The sequence below is a fragment of the Colobus angolensis genome, unplaced genomic scaffold (genome assembly GCF_000951035.1).
Source record: "Colobus angolensis palliatus isolate OR3802 unplaced genomic scaffold, Cang.pa_1.0 Scaffold98, whole genome shotgun sequence".
Taxonomy (NCBI): domain Eukaryota; kingdom Metazoa; phylum Chordata; class Mammalia; order Primates; family Cercopithecidae; genus Colobus; species Colobus angolensis.
In genome coordinates, this window is record NW_012123820.1 from 1,591,719 (window position 1) to 1,614,015 (window position 22,297).

Below are 22,297 nucleotides of genomic sequence, written 5' to 3' on the forward strand. Positions count from 1 at the left end.
TCTTATTTAAAAAGCAAGAAAAATTATATTTGAACACAGAATTTTTCAACTTAACACTGTGCTAAGTAGAGAAGAAAGTATTATAAAGGTGGTTAAAATTTCATCCTGGCCCTTTGGGCTGTTTTGGGATCACAGTAGTCCAGGTGGCTAGGGAGGAGTAACATGAAAGACAGTGAGTAATAACACATTAGCATCATACTGTAGACAGAGGCTTGAATGCCAAAACCAGGGGTTTGGAGTCTAAAAATGTACGTATTATATGATCTGAGGGTTGCTCACCCGGGAAGCGACATGATGCTTTTTTAAAGACAATGGTTCTTAATCTGGACTGGATATCAGTGTCACTCACAGAGATTATTTGGACCTACACAGAGTCTGCTTAATCAAAATATCTGAGAGTGGAGTCTAGGCATCTTTATTTTTTTTTTAATGTTTCACAAATGACTTTGATACAAAGTCAAGGTTAAGAACTCTTTTAAAAACTCTACTCATTAGTAATGTTGATTTGGACCCAGGAAGGGGAAGTAGGGAGACCAAAATCAGGATATCTGACTAGAAGCACATTGCAACATTCCTGAAGATCTCAGTCAAGCTTTTCTTGGGACCTACTAAAATCCTGTCTGCTGATTTGCTAATGGGTCGTGGGCTACATACAAACTTTAAATTAAGACCCAGAGCTTCCCGGCCTCCATGATGTGCTATTATACAGTAAAAATCCATCTGATAATTTGTCCCTTTTTAAAAGACATCCTGCCAATGAAATCACTTCACTATGAAACAGGGTATCTCCTTGTTTTCATTGTCTTTGGTTTTATAAAATCCTTTGGTATTTGAAAAGCACATGCATCTATTTTTTTTTTTTCCGTGTCAACATTGCCTGATTAACAAGGAAGTCTAATTAAAAACTTGATTTAAAGAACAAATGGTGTGGCTACTCACAGCCTGAAGCTGAAGAATCAGGTCATTTTTTTCCTGAGTGAGGGATACTTGCTTTGCTTTCAGTTCCTCCCTCTGAAACTCTGATTTCTCCAAGGCTTTCTGTAATTGTGCACACTCTTCCTTCAGTCCAGCTATTTCTTCTCCTATTTCTGAAGATTTAACAAGAGGCTTGATCTTGAAGAAGAGCCTCATCCAGGCCCAGTTCTTCACAGCCATGAAAGCTCTTATGTTCCATTGTATCAAAATGAGTGCATCCCTAAATCAAGAGAGAAGAAAGAAAAGCAAGTTAGCCCTGACTATAGGAGAATTAGTTCCCAAATTAAAATCCTCAATAAACACCTCTTTTTAGGAGTCATAAAAAATTCTTATTAGTCTTCAAAGCACTTTTATATCTGGACTTTCACTTGATTCTGGCAAAAACTCTCCAAGGGATATCTGGGGTTAGCAGTATTATGGACTAGATATCCTAAAAATGTTCCCATCACAAACATTCTTTGAATGAGAGCTGAACCTAAAGAGAGTAAGACATATAGAAGGCACCAAAAACTTGAACAATAAGTGAATGCATGCATAGCTTGGCCATCTTTAAGGAAGGAGGAAACAAGTCTTAGTATTGTAAGAGTCTGTATTTTCATATTCACGTGGATAAAAAGGCAAGGCACAAACCTTCAAAGAATCTTACCCTTAATAAAAAGGAGGACTGAAAAATTCACCTACCAGCAAAGAGAGATATCAAATTAAAGTACATCTGATTTGGTATGAGTGAAGACAAATTCTACTTCAGATTTTTTTTGATAATCCAGTACCACTGAATTATTTAAGGTTTAAATTATACTGCCTGAATGGTACAGAAATATCCAATAAATTAGAACAATGATTTTTTTATTCTGATAATAAATACCTTTTCAACCCTTGGAGTAGGAAAATGCAAAATTACATTGAAAAAAAAACACCTTAAACCCAAGCACCAGAAGTTCCCCTACATGAGGCACCCTGAAGAGGGGTTACAATCCAAAGTTACAAAACACATATAGGAAAATGAAGTTGAGCACATATAATAAAAAGTTTGATGAAACCCCCAAGATTTTCAGATAATTGTACTATCTGATGGAGACTATCAAATAATTATGTTAAAAATTATTGACCAGGCACGGTGGCTCACACTTGTAATCCCAGCACTTTGGGAGGCCGAGGTGGGTGGATCACGAGGTCAGGAGAATGAGACCATGGTGAAACCCCATCTCTACTAAAATTACAAAAACTTAGCCAGGTGTGGTGGCAGGCACCTGTAGTCCCAGCTACTGGGGAGGCTGAGGCAGGAGAATGGCATGAACCTGGGAGGCAGAGCTTGCAGCGAGCCGAGATCACACCACTGCACTCCAGCCTGTGCGTCAGAGCAAGACTCCATCTCAAAAAAAAAAAAAAAATTATTGTCAAAGATAAAAAGGAAAGACCTTTAGAAACAATGAACCACTCTGATAAAAGGACACACAGATTTGAAATAAGACCAAATAAAATGCCTAAAACTAAAAAATATAGCAGTTGAAATCAAATACTCAGTGGAAAAATTAAGCAGGTTATTAGAAACACTGGAGAAAAAAAGTAGTGAATGGAGAAAAGAACAAACCCCCACAGCTCCAGACTCCAGGATGGCCCTTACAATCTCGAGTTCCAGGCCTGCCCCAATGCCAGTCCAGACATGTAGCCCCAGACTGCCAATGACCCAGACTCCAGGACCATCCTGATAATCAGTCCAGTCCCCACAGACCCAGGCCCCAGAATTATCCCCATGGACCCAGTCAGTAAGGGTGTTCCAGTAGATCCTAACCACAGACTGACTCTCATGGCCCCAGGATCCAGGTATACCCTCACTAAGTCCACTACCATGGACTTAGACACTAAGGCTTGCCCATGTGGATCCAAGACCTAGTGTATACAGCCTCCAAGCTAGTCTTTATGGACCCAGGAATTGGGCCTGAATGTGCACTGAAACTGCTGCCAGGCCATCATGCCCCAAGACTCCAGCAGCAATCCTGCCAGTGGACACTGCCAGCTGGGCTGCCCAGAATCCCTGACCAAGCTTACTGCTAAAGAGGTTTTCCTGTTGAAGCCACCCTATAAAGACTAAAAGATGTACTACTTCAAATGCACAAACACTAATGTAAGGCCACAAGGATCAGGAATAATCAAAAAAATATGACACCACCAAAGGAACAAAACAAAGCACCAGTAACCACCCCTAAAAAAATGGAGATCTACAAACTAACAAAATCAGACACTGGAGAAAGCAAGAAATTACAGGTTTCTGAAACAAATACACAAACAAACTGGACACCTGGAGCAGTTAGGGACAAAGGCCTAAAATCTCTGGCCAAGATGTCTGGTGAAGATCTTGCCCAGTCAAAGCCAGGGCATAAATATGGAGGAGGGGGACTACTGTTTCTTCTAAATGTACAGACACTTCTGCAAAGCTGTAATAATCATGAAGAATCAGGAACACACAACAGAATAAAAAGAATGAAACAAACCCCCTAGAAACCCACCCTAAATGGAGATCTATGAATTGCTGACAAAGAATTCAAAACAATGTGTAGAGGACTACGTGCTCGCAAACGAGAAGTTCCCGATAAGTCCTGCTCTTGCAAACGAAGCAGGGCGTTCCCGATAGAAGCCAGCTGCAAACAGCACACCCTGGGGGCTTGTTTATGTGTAAACATCTTGAAAATCCAAAAAGTCAGGGAAAGGTCAGAAAAACAACAATGTGTCTTGTGACTTGGCAACATTCCACAAATGACTATATAAAATAAAGCAGAGCGCGCCATTCGGGGCGGCCGCCATGTTTGTCTTGTCTTGTGTTGTCTTGTGTGTTCATTCCTTTGTTTAGGAAACACGCGGACCCCAACAACAATGATCTTAAAAAAAAGTTTAGTGAGCTACAAGAGAACAACTAAACAAAGTGAGAAAAATAATACATGAACAAAAGGAGAAGTTCAACAAGGAAATAAAAACCATAAAAAAGAACCACACAGAAATTCTGGAATTGAAGAACACAATGACTAGACTGAAAAATTCCATGGAAAGTATAAATGCAATCAAGGGGAAGAATCAGTAAGCTCAAAGACAAGTTGTTTGAAATTACTCATTTAGAGGAACAAAAAGGAAAAACAAATGAAAAGAATGAAGAATGCCTACAGCACTTACAGGATATCGTCTAGCTTACCAATATACACATTATGGGAGTCACTGAAGGAGCAGAGAAAGAGAAAGAAACAGAAAGCTTATTTAAAGAAACAATGACAGAAAGCTTTTAAATCTGGAGAGGAAAACGAACAACTAGATTCATTAAGTCCAAAGAACCTCAAGTAGATCAAATATAAAGAGATCTTCACCAATGCACATTATAATGAAATTCTCAAAAGTCAAAGAGTTTCGAATGCAGCAAAACAAAAGTAACTTGTCACATATAATGAAACACTCCTGAGACTATGAGCAGATTTCTCAGCAAAACCTTGCAGACCAGAAGAGAGTGGTGTGATAGAATCAAAGTGCTAAAAGAAAACAAAAACTAAAAAGCATCAACCAGAAATACTGTATCCAGCAAGGCTGCCTTTCAGAAATGGAGAGATAAAGACTGCCACACAAATAAAAGCTGTGGGAGTTTATCATCACTACTTGCCTTACAAGAAATGCTAAAGGGAGTTCTTCAAGTTGAAACAAAAGGATGCTAACTAACCACACAAATATATATAAAAGTGTAAAACTCACTGAAAAGACAAGCATATAGTCAAATTCAGAATAATACTGTAATAATGGTGCATAAATCACCTTTTACTCTAATATTAGTTAATGTACAAAATTATTTAAAATAACTGTAGCTACAATAATGGATTAATAGATATACAATATTAAAAATATTAAATTGTGACATAAGTAACATAAAATGTGGGGATAAGATAAGTTAAAATGAAGAGTTTTTATATGTAGTTGAAGTTAAACCATTGCCAGCTTAAAAATAAGAGGTCTGTCAGCTTAAGATAAACATGTAACTACAAGATGTTTTATGTAAGCCTCATGGTAAACACAAAGAAAAAACTTCTAGTAAACATACAGAAGATAAAAGAAAGGAATAAATACCTAGCATTACAAAATATTATCACATCACAAAGGAAGACAGAAGAAACAAACAATTTTTTAAAGTCACAAAACAATTAAGAAAATGGTAGTAGTAAGTCTGTATCTATTAACAATTACTTTAAATATAAATGAAATAAGTTCACCAATCAAAAGACAGAGTGGCCAAACGAATAGAAAAACCAAACCCAACTATATGCTGCCAACAAGAGACACACTTTAGCTTTGAGAACATACACAGGTTGACAGTGAGAAATGGAAAAAGATATTCCATGCAAATGGAAATTGAAAAAGAGCAGGAACAGCTATAGTTATATCAGATAAAATAAATATAAGTCAAAAACTGTAACAAGAGATAAAGAAAGTTATTACATAATGACAAATGGGTCAATTCATCAAGATGATATAAATATCTTTATATTTGACAAGATTTAATATCCATCCATTCATCCATCATAAAAATTCTCAACAACGTAGCTATAGAAGGAAGGTACCTCAACATAATAAACGCCATATATGACAAGCGCACAGCTAACATCATACTTAATGGCGAAAAACTGAAAACTGAAAGCTTTTCCTCTAAGGTCAGGAACAGGACAAGAATGCTCACTCTCTATAGTTTTTTTCAATATAGTACTGAAAGTCCTAACCAGAGTAATCAGCCTAAAGAGGAAACAAAAGTCATTCAAATTAGAAACAAAGAAGTTAAACTGTCTCATATAGAAAACACTAAAAACCACCAAAAACTAGAATTAATACATTTGTAAACTTGCAGGATAAAAAAACATAAAAAATTAGTAATATTTCTATATACTAACAACCGACTATCCAAAAAAGAAGTCAATTCATAATAGCATCAAAAAATAAAATAAAATAAAATAGATAGGAATAAAACTTACCAAGGAGGTCAAAGATCTGCATGTTGAAAATTATAAAACATTAAAAAAGAAATTGAAGACACAAACAAATGCAAAAATATCTTGTGTTCATGAATTGGAAGAATACAGGGTTTTTTGGTTAAAAGTCCATAGTCCCCAAAGATATCTACAGATTCAATGCAAACCCTTTCAAAATTCCAATGGTATTTTTTACAGAACTAGGAAAAAATTCCTAAAATTTATATGAAACCACAAAAGACTTCAAACAGCCAAAACAATAGAAACAACGCTGGAAGAATCACATTACCTAATTTCAAAATACTCTACAAACTATAGCAAAGAAAACAGCAAAGTATTGGCATAAAAACAAACATATAGTCCAATGGAACAGATCGGAGATCCCATAAATCAATCTATGCATTTATGGTCAATTGATCTTCAATAAAGTTGCCAAAAACACACAGTATGGAAAGGACAGTCTTTTCAATAAATGGTGTTAGTAAATTAGATGTCCACATGCAGAAGAGTAAGTGGATCCTCATCTCACACCATATACAAATATGAACTCAAAAGGAACTAAAGACTTAAATTTAAGATCTGTAACTGTAAAATTACCAGAAGAACACTTGGAGAAAAAGTTTATTGACATTAGTCAATAAATTGCCAACAATTTTTTTTAATGTGACCCCAAAATCAAAGGCAACACAAGCAAAAATAGACAATGGGATTACATCAAACTAAAAAGCTTTTGCACAGCAAAAGAAACTATCAAAAAGGAGAAGACAACCTATGGAATGGGGGAAAATATCTGCAAACTATACAAGCAATAAAGGGATAATATTCAAAATATATGAGGAATTCAACTGTATAGCATGAAAACAACCCCATTAAAAATCAGCAATGACCTGATAGACATTTCTCAAAAGACTACAAATGGCCTATAGTATATGCAAAAATATTGAACATCACTAATTATCGGGGAAATACAAATCAAAACCACAATGAGATATTACCTCACACCTGTTAGAACGGCTATTAATAAAGACAAAAGATAAGGGTTGGCAGGTATGTGGGAAAAGGGAACCCTTGTACACTGTTGATGGGAATGTAAATTGGTACAGCCATTATGGAAAAACAGTACGAAGGCTCCTCAAAAAATTAAAAATGGAATTACCATAGGATCTATCAATCCTAAAACACTAAGGAAATTAGAATTTTGAAGACATATCTGTACTGTCATGTTCATTATAGTATTATTCGCAATAGCCAAGATATGGAATCAACCTAAGTGTTCATTGACAAATAAAGAAAGTGTGGCATAAATATATAATGAAATATTATTCAACCTTAAAAAAGAAAACGTTGTCATTTTTGACAACATGGGTTAACCTAGAGGACATTATGCTAAGTATAATAAGCCAGGCACACAAAGACAAATATGACATGATCTCACTTATATGTGGGATATTAAAAAAGTCAATCACGGAAGTAGAGGGTGGAATGGTGGTTACCAGCAGCCAGGCCATAGGGAAAATGAGGAGATGTTGCTCAAAGGACACAACGTTTCAGTTACGCAGGATGAGTAAGTTCTGAGGATCTAATATACAGTATGGTAACCACAGTTACTAATTCTGTGTTGTATACTGGAAATTTGCTAAGAGAGTAGACCTTAAATGCTCTCACTACACACAAAAGACAACTTTGTAAAGTGAGGATTAATCAGTTTGATTGTGGTAATCATTTCACAATACCTACATATATCAAAACATCAGATTATACACCATATATTCAACTGAATAAAGTTGGAAAAAGGAAAAAGAATAAACACAAAGTAGAAGAAAAGAAAGAATAAAGGTAAGATCAGAAATTAATGATCTAGAAAAAAGTTTAAGTGGTTTATTAAATAGACTAAATAAAGATGTGGTATGAATGGTCAAGAAAAAGGAAAGAAGGCACAAGAAAACAATACTAGGAATAATAATACTCTAGAAATATAAATAGTTCAGGATTATGCTCTAGGAATATAATATAGATACAGTAGAGATTTAAAAATAATAAGGCCAGGTATAGTGGCTCACGCCTGTAATCCCAATACTTTGGGAGGCCAAGGCAGGCAGTTAACTTGAAGCCAAGAGTTTGAGACCAGCCTGGTCAAAATGGTGAAACCTTATCTCTACTAAAAATACAACATTTGGCCAGGTGTGAAGACACACGCCTTTAATCCCAGCTACTCAAGAGGCTGAGACACAAGAATCACTTGAACCAGGGAGGCAGAGGTTGCAGTGACCTAATATCATGCCACTGCCCTCCAGCCTGGGCGATAGAGAGAGACTCTGTCTCAAAAACTAAACTAAAATAAAATAAAATAAATCGATCAAATTGAAAAATTCAAAAGAAATGTAAAATTTCTTTTTTAATAAAAGAAAGCTTTCCTGCACTAATTCAAGAAGAAAATATCTCATTAGACATGTAACCAATAAATAAATTGAATCAAAATTATAATTATAAAACCTATCACAAAAGAACCACCAGATCCAGATTATTTTATTGGCAATGCCTACCAAAGATTCAAAGACCAGTTATAAACTGGTTCATGTTTTGAAGAGAGAAAACATTCTTCAACTGTTTATGAGGTTAGGATAACCTTGATTCAAATTCAGATAACACAGCAGATGAAAATTATAGGCCAATCTTATCCATGAATATTGATGAAACATCTCATGGTGATATTACAATCAAACCCATCAATGTATGAAAATATTTCTTAACCAAAGTAAGTTTAACTTTTTAAAAAATCTGTTAATATATTTCCACACATTTGTAGATTAATTCAGAAAAACTACGTGATTGTTTCAATAGATGCAGATAAATGATTAAATAATTTCCTGATAAAAATGCTTAACAAAATAAAATAGAAGGAATGTCCTTCATACAATAAGTCATTTCTACAAAAAAAAAAACAAACAAACAAAAAAAACTACACTGAACATCATTCTTTAAAGGGAAATGATAGCTTTCCCCAAAGTCAGAAATATGAAGACATTTGACAAAAGTTTTTAAAGGCTGATATACCACAGGTGGGTGAGAACATGGGACAACGGGACTCTCATACATTGCTGGTGGAGAGTATGGTATATTAGAAGCAATTTGGCAACATCTTGCAAAGTTGAAGTTGTGTGTGACCTAAAACCTATTATTAATTCATGCCCTAGAGAAGTGCCACTCAAAGTGTGTGCCTCAGACCAGCTGCTATCCACAAACTGTTACCAGAAAATGGAGTATTTTGAGTAATGATGCCCTCAAGAAACTCTCATATATATGAATGGGGAGACATTTACAAAAATGTCACTGCAGAAGTTAATGGCAAAAAAACAAAGGAAATAACAAATTTACATTAGCTGGAAAATGGATAAATAAATTATGATATATTTATATAATGGAATACTATACAGCAGTTAAAATCAATAAGCTAGCCCTAGATTCATTAACACTGATATATTTCAAAGAATAATACTGAATATAAAAGACAAACTTCAGGCCAATATATACAAAATATTATTTACATGAAGACTAAGCACATGTAAAATCATGTCACATTTTAAGGATATCTACATATCAAGTAAGCAAAGGTATGAAAACATACTTTTATATGACATATATAAAACATGGAATGAGAGACACAAACTCAAGGTCTGAAAAGGAAAAGGTAAGACTTGGATTACAGCAGAACTATATGAGGGCTTCAACTATGTATGTTAACTTTTTAAAATGTTGTTAGCAATTACAGAAAAAAAATGTTAAGAGTTGGCTGGGTGCCATGGCCCATGCCTATAATCTCAGCACTTTGGGAGGCTGAGGCAAGAGGATTGTTGAACCCAGGAGTTCGAGACCAGCCTGGGCAACATAGGGAAACCCTGTTTCTACAAAAATAAAAAATTAATAATGTTAAGAATTGAAATGCCTTCATGATGACTCCATGAGTATATATTATAGTATTTTTTGTATTTTTTATTTGCTTGCGATCTTTCAAAGTAATTTTTAAGTCACGATTTAGAGAGAATGGATCATAAAGGTTTCACTTTAGACATTAAGAAAATAAACTATAGAGAAATTAAGAATCTTACCCAAGTTTACACAACTGGTTCTAGAAGCCATGTTTCCTGACCCCCAAACTCCCATACCACACTGACCACTATATGAGAGTCACAGAAGACCCTTAAGAGTCGTCTCTCTGTTGTCTTTGACATCATCATGTAATAATAATTTTCTCTTGAGAAAAAACAGAATTAACAAATTGTCAATTAAACAAGTTACACCAAGATCTGTAGACTTCTCTTCAGAAGACAATATATGCTAAGGAAAAAATAAATACAGCTTCAGCATCCCTTGCTCACAGTCCCTTTGTTTGGAGATTTTGCTAGCTTGCTTTCCATGATTCTATTAAACAATAGACAAAACCAATGCCTAAGAATGTACAAGCATGGTGATAAATGTCCCTAGTGAACCTGTCTGAAATAAAGTAAGAAAGTTATGATTACATGTCAACAAGAGCCAGAGTTTCTGACCCACGGGACGTAACAAAGGGGTCAGAACACCTCAGTCTTTGAAGCATACTTCCCCACAGAGTTGGCTGTGGGATATATGCAAACCTTTCCAGGTCTGCTTCTGATATAAATTGTGAGTCATACCACTCTCAGAGATCCAGACTTCTCAGAATATAAAAATCTCTCTCAAAGGGAAGCCTGAAAGCATGGCAAGAAATACCTGAATTATGCCTATACTTGGTTGAATAGGGCAATAAAAACCCTTTGCACTCTGTCTTTTTGTTATATCATGATTTAAAAATGTTTAAGACCCAGCCTAACCAGAGAAGGCAGCTCTTGACCTACTATAAGGCAATGAGATTAGTTGCACTGGTTGAGGCACACTATTACCCTAGCAGTGGGGGTGCAGGGTGGGCATATAATACCTTTCTTCCAGAATCTTCTGGAATTTGATTCGCATCAGTTTGCCCTGTGCTCTGGCTTGGAACAATGTGAAGACTTTAGATAGTCTCTCATCTCTCATTGCTTCCAGTTGGCCCAGAAACCCAGCTTTAAAAAACACCTAAAAGAAAAGTCAGATGTTAGCTCCACTCATAATGGGTATTCAGCAAATGTTTATTGAATGATCCTGTGAGCAACTGTTGTGTTCCTAGGGATAAATGTATCAATTCCATTTCTTGTAAGTTTTATTTAATGTGTAAAATCTACATCCTAGAAAGTTTGATTTTATAAATCTAAAATGTGAAAAAAAACATGTTATTAAATCATGTGGTTCTATTGTTTGCTTAAGAACGTAAACTATTCTTCCTTATCTATTAATAATGTCTCAATTGTTCAGGGAACCTGGTTTAAGTTTTAAGATGGGCTCAGGCATGCAGTGCTCCAAAGTACCAGGTAGCGTTCTGCAAACATTTTCTGTAAAGGATCAGATAGTAAATATTTTTAGGCTTTATGGGCTAAATACAATCTCTTTAGGATATTCTTGTTTTTTAAACAATTCACGAACCATCTAAAACCATTTTTAGCTAGTGTACCATATATTAAAAATAGGACCAGCCTCTTGGGCCGTAGTTTGCTGACGTCTGTTCTAGAGTAAGGCACTTTTGTCTAGGCATCAAATAATCCACAGAAGTATTTTTTCAAGAATAATTACTAACAAACAAGGTGAAATGAGCGGGGTGCCTAAGGCACACATTTTATGGAGGCACTAAGTGTGAGAGTGCCCTGAGAGTGTGTGCCTCTCAACCTCACTTGCTCAACCCTGAGAATGAGAGCCTCTTTGAAATTTGTGCCTTAGGAGCTTCACTTGCCTCATGTCAGTCTTGGCCCAGAGGAGTAGTATACAGCAAAAATAACTAAACACACAAGGAAGGAGGGCATCATCAGTGAAAATCAGCAGAAACAATAAACAGCAGAAACTGATTCCCAAGTACTCAAAATGTGGGAGTCAACATTTTATAACCATATCCTACAGAATTCTAATTCTATGAGGTCTTTATCCTGAATTTTCCAACTCTCCTTCAAATAATTTGTTCCTTATATGGATGTCATTACAAACAAACTGATGTTGACTGCCAGATAAGACCAAATCTATTGATTAGTTAGAAGTTCCCAAAATATGTGAATCCCAAGCTCATCTAAGATGAAGTAGAATTTAGGGAATCACATTTAAGGAAGTTGGTTTTGGATTAATTTTTTTAATAGTGGGTTAACTTTGAAGTTTTAAATTACTCAGAGAAATTAGTCCCTAAAAGAATACTGTCCCTAAAAGAATATTGTGGATGAATCAGTTCACACATAGATAAGCCATTAGCTCCAGCAAGTCGATTCACCTTTTTCTGGCTCTGATATATACACATTTTCTCACAACACCAGGTTGATTCACTATTTTATATCTTGGCACAAATTTACTTAGATGACTAATTATAAAAATGTAAATGTAGTCAAAACTGAGGTTTAAAAAACATTGAATATTTTTCTCAAACAGCACTGAAGTTTTCACCTTCAACTAAGATCTATTTGTGTTATTTATGGTCATGACAGCTGAAGAATGCCTTATAATTGAGCATTCACAGGTATTTTAAGATACACACTCTTCCCCCCATTTGTCTCCAAATGCATTCTTTGCAGTTTTCTGGTTACCTTAGTGATTCCAAATCGGTACTGGGTATGGTCTATCTCCAAGGAGCCAAGTAATTCTTCAGCTGCTTTTCTGCTGCTCACAAACTTGCTCTTTGGAAAGGTCCTTGGATTCAGAATGGAGTACCTAATTTAAAATAAAGAAAAAATCCTGGGGTTGGGAAATCATATTATTCAAATAAAGACTAATCTAGACCAATGAGGTGAAAGGAGATATAGATTTTTATCTCTGTTATTAATACGTTCAATTTTCACAAAATTCTTAGTAACAATAATGAGGGTACAAGCAATAATCCCTTGCATTGGTATAATAGTTTGTACTTTTCATATTGCTTTAGAAGCAACCTCATTTGATTGATTGCTCAATTAGGCAGGAGCAGGATTGGAAGAGGAAAGAGAGGGAGGGAAGAAAGCATAAGTATCTCTACGGTATGGATAAGGAAACTGAAAAGCAGAGACATTAAATGTCTTTTCCAGGATTCCTTCATCCTGTTGGTGAGTTAGTGGAAAACAAGAAATATGCCTCTTAATTCTAAAGCAAGAAATATGCCCCTTTTTACTCTACCAGACTTTGCTCAAATTGACTTGATGACCTATAATTTAAACTTCTAGAATCCAGGAAATAGAAAAGATGCCACTCTTGCCTCCTGCCATATACCCTGCTGGCTTCCTTCCTTTCAGGGGCTTGCTAGTAAAGCCACAGTGTGCTTGAATGGCAGCTACGATTAAGTATACACAACATTTCAGAGACTCAATTCAGCCTCCGTATGTTTCTTCTGTATTTATTTCTTCTATATGTGGGTCTATTATCTGTTAATAGAGATTTAAGGATATTACAGTTACATGGATGTTGGATTTAAGGGGAAATAATAATGGAACTCTGTCATCATATATCTTCCCACCACCAAAACACATCGATTTGTAGTCTGGAGGACATCAACCAACCAAACAATGCATGCCTAAACACTCGGAAAGGGAGGAAAACAGAATGAACTGCCTCAGGCTTCTTGGATCCTGGAATGTATGTTTACCTTTGTTTAAAATCAGCATACTGCAGTCGGTTTGGAAAACCTTCACGGCATATCCTAATCCCTTCCAAGACACCATTACAGCGCAACTGCTGTAGAACCAAGTAAGGGTCCAGTATACCTGGAAAAAAAAGAGTCACGGTGGATCTGTGCCTGAAAAAAATTATTGGCCCAGATTTTGTACCAATTGCTGCATCTTGGGTTAAAAGAAAGTCTGAATTGGATAGTTTCCACATGATAGGTCATAGGAGTTCACTCACTTATGGACTGATAGTACTCACAGTAATCATCCTATTATGTAGGCATCTCCAAATATGATTTCCCTGAAATTCCTTTAAGATGGAACAAGCCCCTTAATTCACAGTTAGATGAGATGTTTATAAGCAAATATTCTTGGAAGGCAAAAAGATTACATTTTCTGTTAGAATGTAAGTGGCTGGTCTCACATTCATTTGCCAACCAAAAACCAGCCAGAAAGGGTGATAAGAACACAAAAGAGAACTGCTTTCTCTGCGCAGCAGGGGGAAGGGATAAGAATAAGGAAGAACAAAAGGAAAGGGGAAGACGGACACAAGCACAACATTCTGTTTACAGTTTTGCTTAGGAAGGACTTGTACACATGCCAGACTTCATTCTCCCCTTATTTTCATGAGAGTGCCTAAGTCCTGTTCTGTAGTATAAGCATCCTTCTGTCACCTTCTCATTCATCAAAAGAAGCTCTACTGCAGCTGTCGGCTGCAATCTCCAATAGAAGCCTTTGAAAAGCCATCCAAGAAGCCACTGTCCTTGCCCTCAGAGAGTCTTCTGAAACAAGCCAAGGACCACATCTCCTATCACAAATTCCTACTACGGTATTACATGAAAAATGAAAACAAAAAAGGACTCCATGCCCAAGGTCACAGAAACAAACTTAAATCATATACCCATATTTCTATACTCCAATTCCTTTCACAGACAGAAACAGATAATCTATAAGAAGGCACAAGTAGGCCAGCACAGCAGCTCATGCCTGTAATCACAGTACTTTCGGAGGCTGAAGCGGGCAGGTTACTTGGGGCCAGGAGTTCGAGACTAGCCTGACCAACTTGGCGAAACCCCGTCTCTACCAAAAATGTAAAAATTAGCCAGGCATGGTAGTACACACCTGTAGTCCCAGCTACACAGGAGGCTGAGGCACAAGAATGGCTTGAACCCAGGAGGCAGAGGTTGTGGTGAGCCAAGATCGTACAGTTGCACTCCAGTCACTACACTCTAGCCTCAGGGACAGAGCAAGATTCTGTCTCAAATTGTCACTTTTTTTAAAAAAGGGGGGATACAAGGAGTAGAATCCTATGACACCTCAACATCAGACTCACTCATTCTCTTTAAGTACATATGAATAACTGCTTTGATTAGATCATGAAGCTTTTCTTAGAACTTTGTCTCATGACTTTAAGAAAAAAACCAAACCTGCTGAAATCCAAGTTGACTCCATGGGAAGCAACTCTAATAGGTAACAGAATTGCTCCAAAATAGAACACAGCTAATTAGATTCCTTGCTAGATGGAAGCAGTGTCCCTAGACACATCCAGAAATCCAGCTGATAGGAAACAATGAGGCAAAAACATACAGCCGTGAATGAACATGAAGTGTTTGTATCGCAGAAACTCTAATGGCAACATCATTGTTTTGTATCACACTTTCCCAAAATAGGCCATAGTGTGTCAGGATTGGGGTCTTCATTACAGAAGGTTAGTAAAAATGCAAGATACTAAGGAACCTCAGAAATCAGAACCAGCAACATCTGGCTACATATTATAAAGGTGGTTAGTGCTCTAAAGACTTAGGGCTTGTCATATACACTCCTAGGAGGCCGACAGCCTCCAAACCAAGCTCCAGAGGGGCCTGTAACTCCAAAGAGATGGATAGGAATCTTCAAGCTCATGCAGTAAGGAAAGCAATCCATGTAGTTATTTTTGGTAAAACCCTTGTTTGGGGAATTGAAAACATTAAAAAAAAAAAAAAAAAAACCACCAATATCCACCTATCACATCATCCCCCTACAACTATTCACTGATCAAAAGGTATCCACTGCCCAGAATTACATAACTATAAAAAATGAATGCTATTAGAAAGAGGGAAGAGGATGTTGGCATTGGCAAGGAGGACTAGAGGGTGTTCTCAACAATTAGAAATGGATTTAGGAACTGTCTTTATGGTCAATTTAGATAACTCAGACCAAATAACTTCCTTTATGCTGAAATATCTACCTTAGTCCCCTAATTGATTATTCAATTCCCTTTTTATTATAGTTTGCCCTTGTAGACAATGGCATGGGAGCTCATCCATGTTCAGCATAAAATTCAAGGAGGAATTTAAATAGTAATATCAAACATTCTAATGTTGCCCAATTGAGACGGCTCTGTGAAATCCTTCTGTATGTCCATTTCAATGGCAATATTGAGGAGGTTCCAAAGACCTCATTTTTAACATATTTTCATTTTTCTATACAAAATTCTACCCTTATATAAAAGGCACCAATAAATATTTCTTTAAAAGATATTCACTATAGCTAATATCAAATCTATTTCCTAGAGTGAATTACAAAGAAATCTAGTTCTTACCCGGCATTTTATTCACATTGGGATTTATGCATCTCACAAAATGAGGCGCTGTTGATTTCAGATTAGTCATCAATTTATTCAGGTTTTCCTAAAATGGAGACCATAATAAACATAAAATCACTTTGCAAATCACTAAAAACACCAATCCACCTCACAAATGTCTCCAAATCTATCAACTTAATCTCACAGCCAAGATGTATTCTAACAGTAAAATAATGAATTCAACATTCTTTCCTGCTTACCCAATGCACGTTATTTCTTTCCTAGGGCAAGTCAATATTTATTTGACAGACATAGTTCAATTGTGAATCATCTCTACCTATTTTGAATTTGATAGCAGTATCAAAGTTATGGCTGGGCAATAAAATGGCTTGAAAAAAGAAATTGTTTCTCAAGTTCTCTCTCTGTGGAAAACTTTTATCTTAGGTTAGATTCTCTAGAAGCCAAACCTGAGATGGGAATTCTGGTTTGAGAGATTTTTAAGGAGTGAAGAAAGCTGGGAACACCAGGGGAAGAGAAAAGCAATGACTCAGACTCAGCTTTAGTCTGATCCTTGCAAGCAAGAGCTGTAAACACAAATGTACCAATTGCACCATAGGTGGTCCCCCTTGAGGCAAGGGAGAGGCTAAAGTCTGGAGAGGAGGGCAGAGAGGCAGCTTAGTTTCCCCTTTCGCTAAGTGCGATTCTGACAACTCAGAGTTGTTATGAGCCAATATGCACATCAGCTGGAAGATGGTGCAGGGATGATAAAGGGGTTGTAGGTGGGAACCAACAAAAAATAAAGCCCTTAATTATAATAGCATAAACTTCAACTTTTCCAACTTACTAATTCCTAATGCTTTATCCTTATTTGAGGATGTGAAATGTCAAATACATAATAACACATGCAGATTGTGAGGTAATTAATATATGAATAGATGCAATTAAAAATTACTTTATGCAGAGACGCAGCCGTTTGGAACGAGGTTCCTTTCTTTCGTTTCTTCTCCCCAAATGGTATAGCTAGCAAAAAAAAAAAAAGAAAAAAGATGAAAACATGTAAAAAGCTCATTTTGGTCACATTACCCTACCTCGCTGATGGAAGCATAAATTCATCAGAGTTCTAGAACAATATGGCAATATCTACCAAAAGCTTCAAAATATGTATGTCTTTTATCACAAAATGTATATTTTTAGTGCTTTTCCTTAAGGATATAATCAGGCAACTGTGCAACAATACTCACTGAAGCATTATTTAGTCACTGCAAAAAAAATTAAGCAAAAATAAAATTAATCCACAAATGCACACCATAGGAGATTAATTTGTGAGTGAATATGCATACAGTGAAACACTGTAAGCTTTTAAAATGATGATGTGGATCCATATAACTTATATGGAAAGATTTCTAGGATATTTTTAGAGAAAAAGTTAGTTTACAAAGCCGAAATTTTATATATGATGACCTTGAGTATGTATACATGTTTTTAAGTGCAGCTGTGTTATGGGTGACTATAAAAATGAAAAATGTTGGGAAGTGTAAATACCAAAATGTAAATAGTTTGTTAATCTATATGAGGTTACAGGTAATTTTTATGTTCTTTTTTCAGTTTTTCTATATTGTCTGTGTTTTTAGCTACATTCATGTATTTATATTCATGATTTATAAAAAATAATAAGTCTATTTCCATTTTCTTAAAGCAAAAGAACCTGTGCTAGGCCAACCAGCTTTACAAACATTTGAATAATGCTAAGTCACTAAGATGTGCAACCCAGCAACAACAAAATCCATAGGCAAGTTGGACAGAATAGGGTAGCTGTCAATATGGAAAACTAATAAAATATTCGGTGGCAGATGTCATGAAGCTTAATCACTAATGTTCTTTTGAAACACCCCAGGTCTCTCAGTGAAACTCTTGACTTCTTTGTACTTCAGTTTTTCCATCCATGAAAAGGGAATATTTCATTAATTTTTAAAAAAGAATTATAACCCTGGTTTAAATTATTTGGATTCCCCGAGAGAAAGTATGGTTATTACTAGCAATTTAAAGTTTGGATCCATCAGAAACTTGGAGGCAAGTATTTTCAGAGGGTGTTTTAGAATTAAAAAAAAAAAAAAGACCATTCTGAACAATTCTTGTCTTTTAGTTCCTAAGAACACAGTACACACCCTGAAGAGTTAGAAGACGATTTCTCCTCTAATTCTCTGCCCAAACCATTCTCTGATCTCTTATTATCAGAGAATTACTCAACTGGGAGTCATAAGCTTATGTGGCTACTATCAAACAGACTTCTCAGAGGTACTTTAGCAGCTATTAGAATCAGGCAAATGTACTGCCTGAACATTAGCTGGGTCCGGACACAATAGCTTCCATCTCTTCTTGAGGCAGGCCCAGAGGATTTCAGGCATGTTCCAGAATTATGTCATCATGTGCTGATGAAGCCAGAAAGTGCTAAATTTTCTCTCCATTCCCTATGTCAGTCGGGAGAACCAATCAGCCTGATAGGGGCTGGGAGTTAACATGCAGCTGGGTGTAAGATAACAGCAGGGTATGTTTGAAAGTGAGAGTACGCACCCCCCAGTTGGTGTACTGTTACCATGGGGAAATCAGAACCCAGGCTGGCTAGATTATCTATTTCCCCAGAATTTCCATTTTTCAAAAGAAAATGGAAACTCAAATGTGTATGTGAAATCCGATTTTTTAAATTTGTGTGGACCAAACAAAACATGTTGAAGGCCAGTTTCTGCTCAGAGGCTGTTGATCTGTGACTTTTGCTGTAAATCGTGGAGAGCTTCCCTCTGTGTGTAGTTAGTATTTACTTCAGTGAGGCTGGTGTTAGCAACTTTGGCTCAGTATCTTCAAATCCATCATATGATGGTGCAGAAGTTTTCACTGCATCCTAAATGCAGTGATATGCATTAACTTCTCTTAAGTAGCATCCCTGATTTTACAAATCTACTATATGGCAAAGCCTAGGTAGAAAGATAGGAACACTGTACATATCTTAAAGTGTCATGGTAAGAAATGAGTAAGATAATGTATCTAACAGTACTTTGTAAATTACAAACTACTAAACAAGATTAGTTGTCAGAATAGAATGCCTGCTAACTGGTATTTGCTGCATGCTAGAGGCTACAGTTGAGCAAATCAGACATAATACCTGCCTTCACAAAGCTTATAATAACCCTAAGTGCACAGAGTGCTGTGAAAGAGAATATTTCAAGATATTTGCAGCAATAACTATATAACTATATATATACACATTATATATATAGTTATATATAATGTATATATATAGTTATTTAGATATTTGGGGCAATAAGTTATTGCCCCAAAATCATTCATCAAAACATGTTTTTTGTTTTCCCTTTGTAGCTAGGTGAAGTAGAAGACAAAAGCAGGCCAGGAACAGACTTCTTGAATCTATCTTAGAGCACTAGTAACATCTCCCTGAAGAATCCCCAGCCTGAAGACAGAAAGACTAATAAGAGAGGACGACTCAGACCACAGGGAGCAGAAACATATCACAGGAAAGAAGCAAGAATTTTTGTAAAAGCTGAGGCAGCCATGGGTTCCATTCTGAGGCTGAAAAATCAAGGAGGATTGTATGACTCACCACTGTCAGTACTCATGTAATTTTCAAAAAGGCTCGCCAGGAGTCTGTTGGAAGACTTCTGAAATACAGCTACCACTGTTTCATTAAGAAGGTCTTTGTTCTTTTCCAGCCAACCACTGATATTATAAGGTACCTTTGGAAAAGCATGCATTTCAGGTAACAAAAAGAAAAAAGATTGCATAAGTTAACATAGAAGGCTGTGCATTACCTTTTTTTTTTTTTTTTTTTTTTTTTTTTTTTTTTTGAGACAGGGTCTCATTCTGTTATCCAGGCTGGAATGCAGTGACATAGTCACAGTTTGCTGTAGCCTCCATCTCCTGGTCTTAATCAATCCTTCCCCTCAGCCTCCAGAGTAACTGGGACTATAGGCACATGCTGCCATGCTTGGCTATTTTTTTATTTTTATTTATTTATTTATGTATTTATGTATTTATTTATTTATTTATTTATTTTATGTATTGTGCGTGTGTGGAGATAGAGTTTCCACATGTTGTTCAGTTTGGTCTCAGACTCCTACGGCTCAAGCAATCCACCCATCTCAGCTTCCCAAAGTGCTGGGATTACAGGGAGCCACCATGCCCAGCCCGTGCATTACTTTTAATAAATCACAAATTATGTGGGTCCTTTACCTTTAAATCAGTTTAAGGTAATAGTACTGAATAACACTCCAAAAGTCCATTGGGCATCCCAAAAAGATTCTCAAGATTCTTATCATTAACATTGTCAAAAGAAAGTAACAGACAGGATGGGAAGAAGGGAGAGAGATAGGGGAAGAAGTAGAAGAGAGGAGAGAAAAGAACCGGGAGAGAGAACAACAAAGAGGAAGGAAGGATTCAATGGTATTTCACACCATCAGTCCTTTAAAGGCAAGAATGATAAAATAATCCAACTGTCTCTGACACACAGTGAACACTCAAAAAAACCCTAGCAATTGCAATGGTATTTTACTGTATATATCATTATCATTAATATGCCAGGATATCAAAGAAGAGAACTATAAACATATCTGTGTACAGCTGGCAGGCCATTTTCAGGTCGAAGTATTATTTTATCCTTTATCAGTTCTCTTTTTGTTCCACCCAGAATCACCATCCAGAAGTAGAAATGCAGAAAAAGGGGCATATATACCGGTGAGGAAATGAGGAGAGGCAGCAAGAGTCATTAGAAACCTTTTTTGGCCATAGTTTGGAGACCAATACTTCACATTGACTATTTCTTTATGGGAGAATAAAAAAATCTTCAATAAAAAGATCAATTGAAATCACTCATTCACACAACATTAAGTTAAAAGGAAGGACAAATGGGGAGAAACCATGACTTTGATGGTCTCCATGCCTTTCTAAAGCTGACTTGCTTTGAGTTAAGGTTGACAGAGTCCATTTGGAGATTTTTGACCTCTTTGCACATGGAATGCTATTGTATTATGGCCATTTCATTTCCTGAGGGCAAAATGGCTACACTACCTCTTTTATGGAACTGAGATGTATTTTGTTCTTCTCTTCATTTAATCTAAACATTACTTAAATATCATCTAAGGACTTTGGCTGAGCATATTTGAAGCAAAATCAGGAAAATTCAAGACTGGGGGTCCAGAGGTAACTCACCACTCCTGCATAATGGACAAGTTCGAAATGAGCTTCAAATTTCTTCTTATCAGGCTTGGGCTTCTGGAGATGAACTGACTTTCCAAAATGGTTGTCAAAGAGTTTGGTCTTGAAAGTCAGGTCTGTAGCCTTAGGAAACATACACTCTTCTTCAAGGATGGAAAAGATGCCCATTGGCTGTTGAAGAGACATAAGAGCAGCAGATTTTTTTAAAAAACACCTGCACTTTCAGTAGGGGGTCAGTATAAATTATTTCCCAGGAACCTAATCAATTGACAAAGGGAAGAATATTCACTGCATAAAACTAGCAATCATCTGTTGGGAACAGGTCCTCCAAAATCTGGCCATAAACTGGCCCCAAAACTGGCCATAAACAAAATCTCTGCAGCACTGTGACATGTTCATGATGGCCATAACACCCATGCTGGGAGGTTGTGGGTTTACAAGAATGAGGGCAAGGAACACCTGGCCCACTCAGGGTGGAAAATCGCTTAAAGGTGTTCTTAAACCACAAACAATAGCACAGCAATCTGTGCCTTAAGGATGTGCTCCTACTGCAGATAACCAGCTAGACCCAACCCTTTGTTTTGGCCCATACCTTCATTTCCCATAAAGGATACTTTTAGATAATCTAATATCTACAAAAACAATGCTAATGACTGGCTTGCTGTTAACAAATATGTGGGTAAATCTCTGTTTGGGGCTCTCAGCTCTGAAGGCTGTGAGACCCCTGATTTCCCACTTCAAACCTCTATATTTCTGTATGTGTGTCTTTAATTCCTCTAGCGCTGCTGGGTTAGGGTCTCCCTAACCAAGCTGGTCTCAGCAATCATCCA

The 22,297-nt window shown here is 36.5% G+C and overlaps 1 protein-coding gene across 1 annotated transcript in view; it reads right to left on the reverse strand.

Annotated features, from left to right (window-relative positions):
* MYH15 (myosin, heavy chain 15) overlaps window positions 1-22,297 on the reverse strand; it is a 136,620-nt gene that overhangs the window by 60,412 nt on the left and 53,911 nt on the right. The window contains 8 exon segments of the mRNA XM_011932807.1: window positions 940-1,195; window positions 10,918-11,054; window positions 12,635-12,758; window positions 13,663-13,780; window positions 16,263-16,350; window positions 17,197-17,264; window positions 19,858-19,990; window positions 21,462-21,638. Of these exon segments, the coding sequence (XP_011788197.1) occupies window positions 940-1,195; window positions 10,918-11,054; window positions 12,635-12,758; window positions 13,663-13,780; window positions 16,263-16,350; window positions 17,197-17,264; window positions 19,858-19,990; window positions 21,462-21,638 (1,101 nt within the window).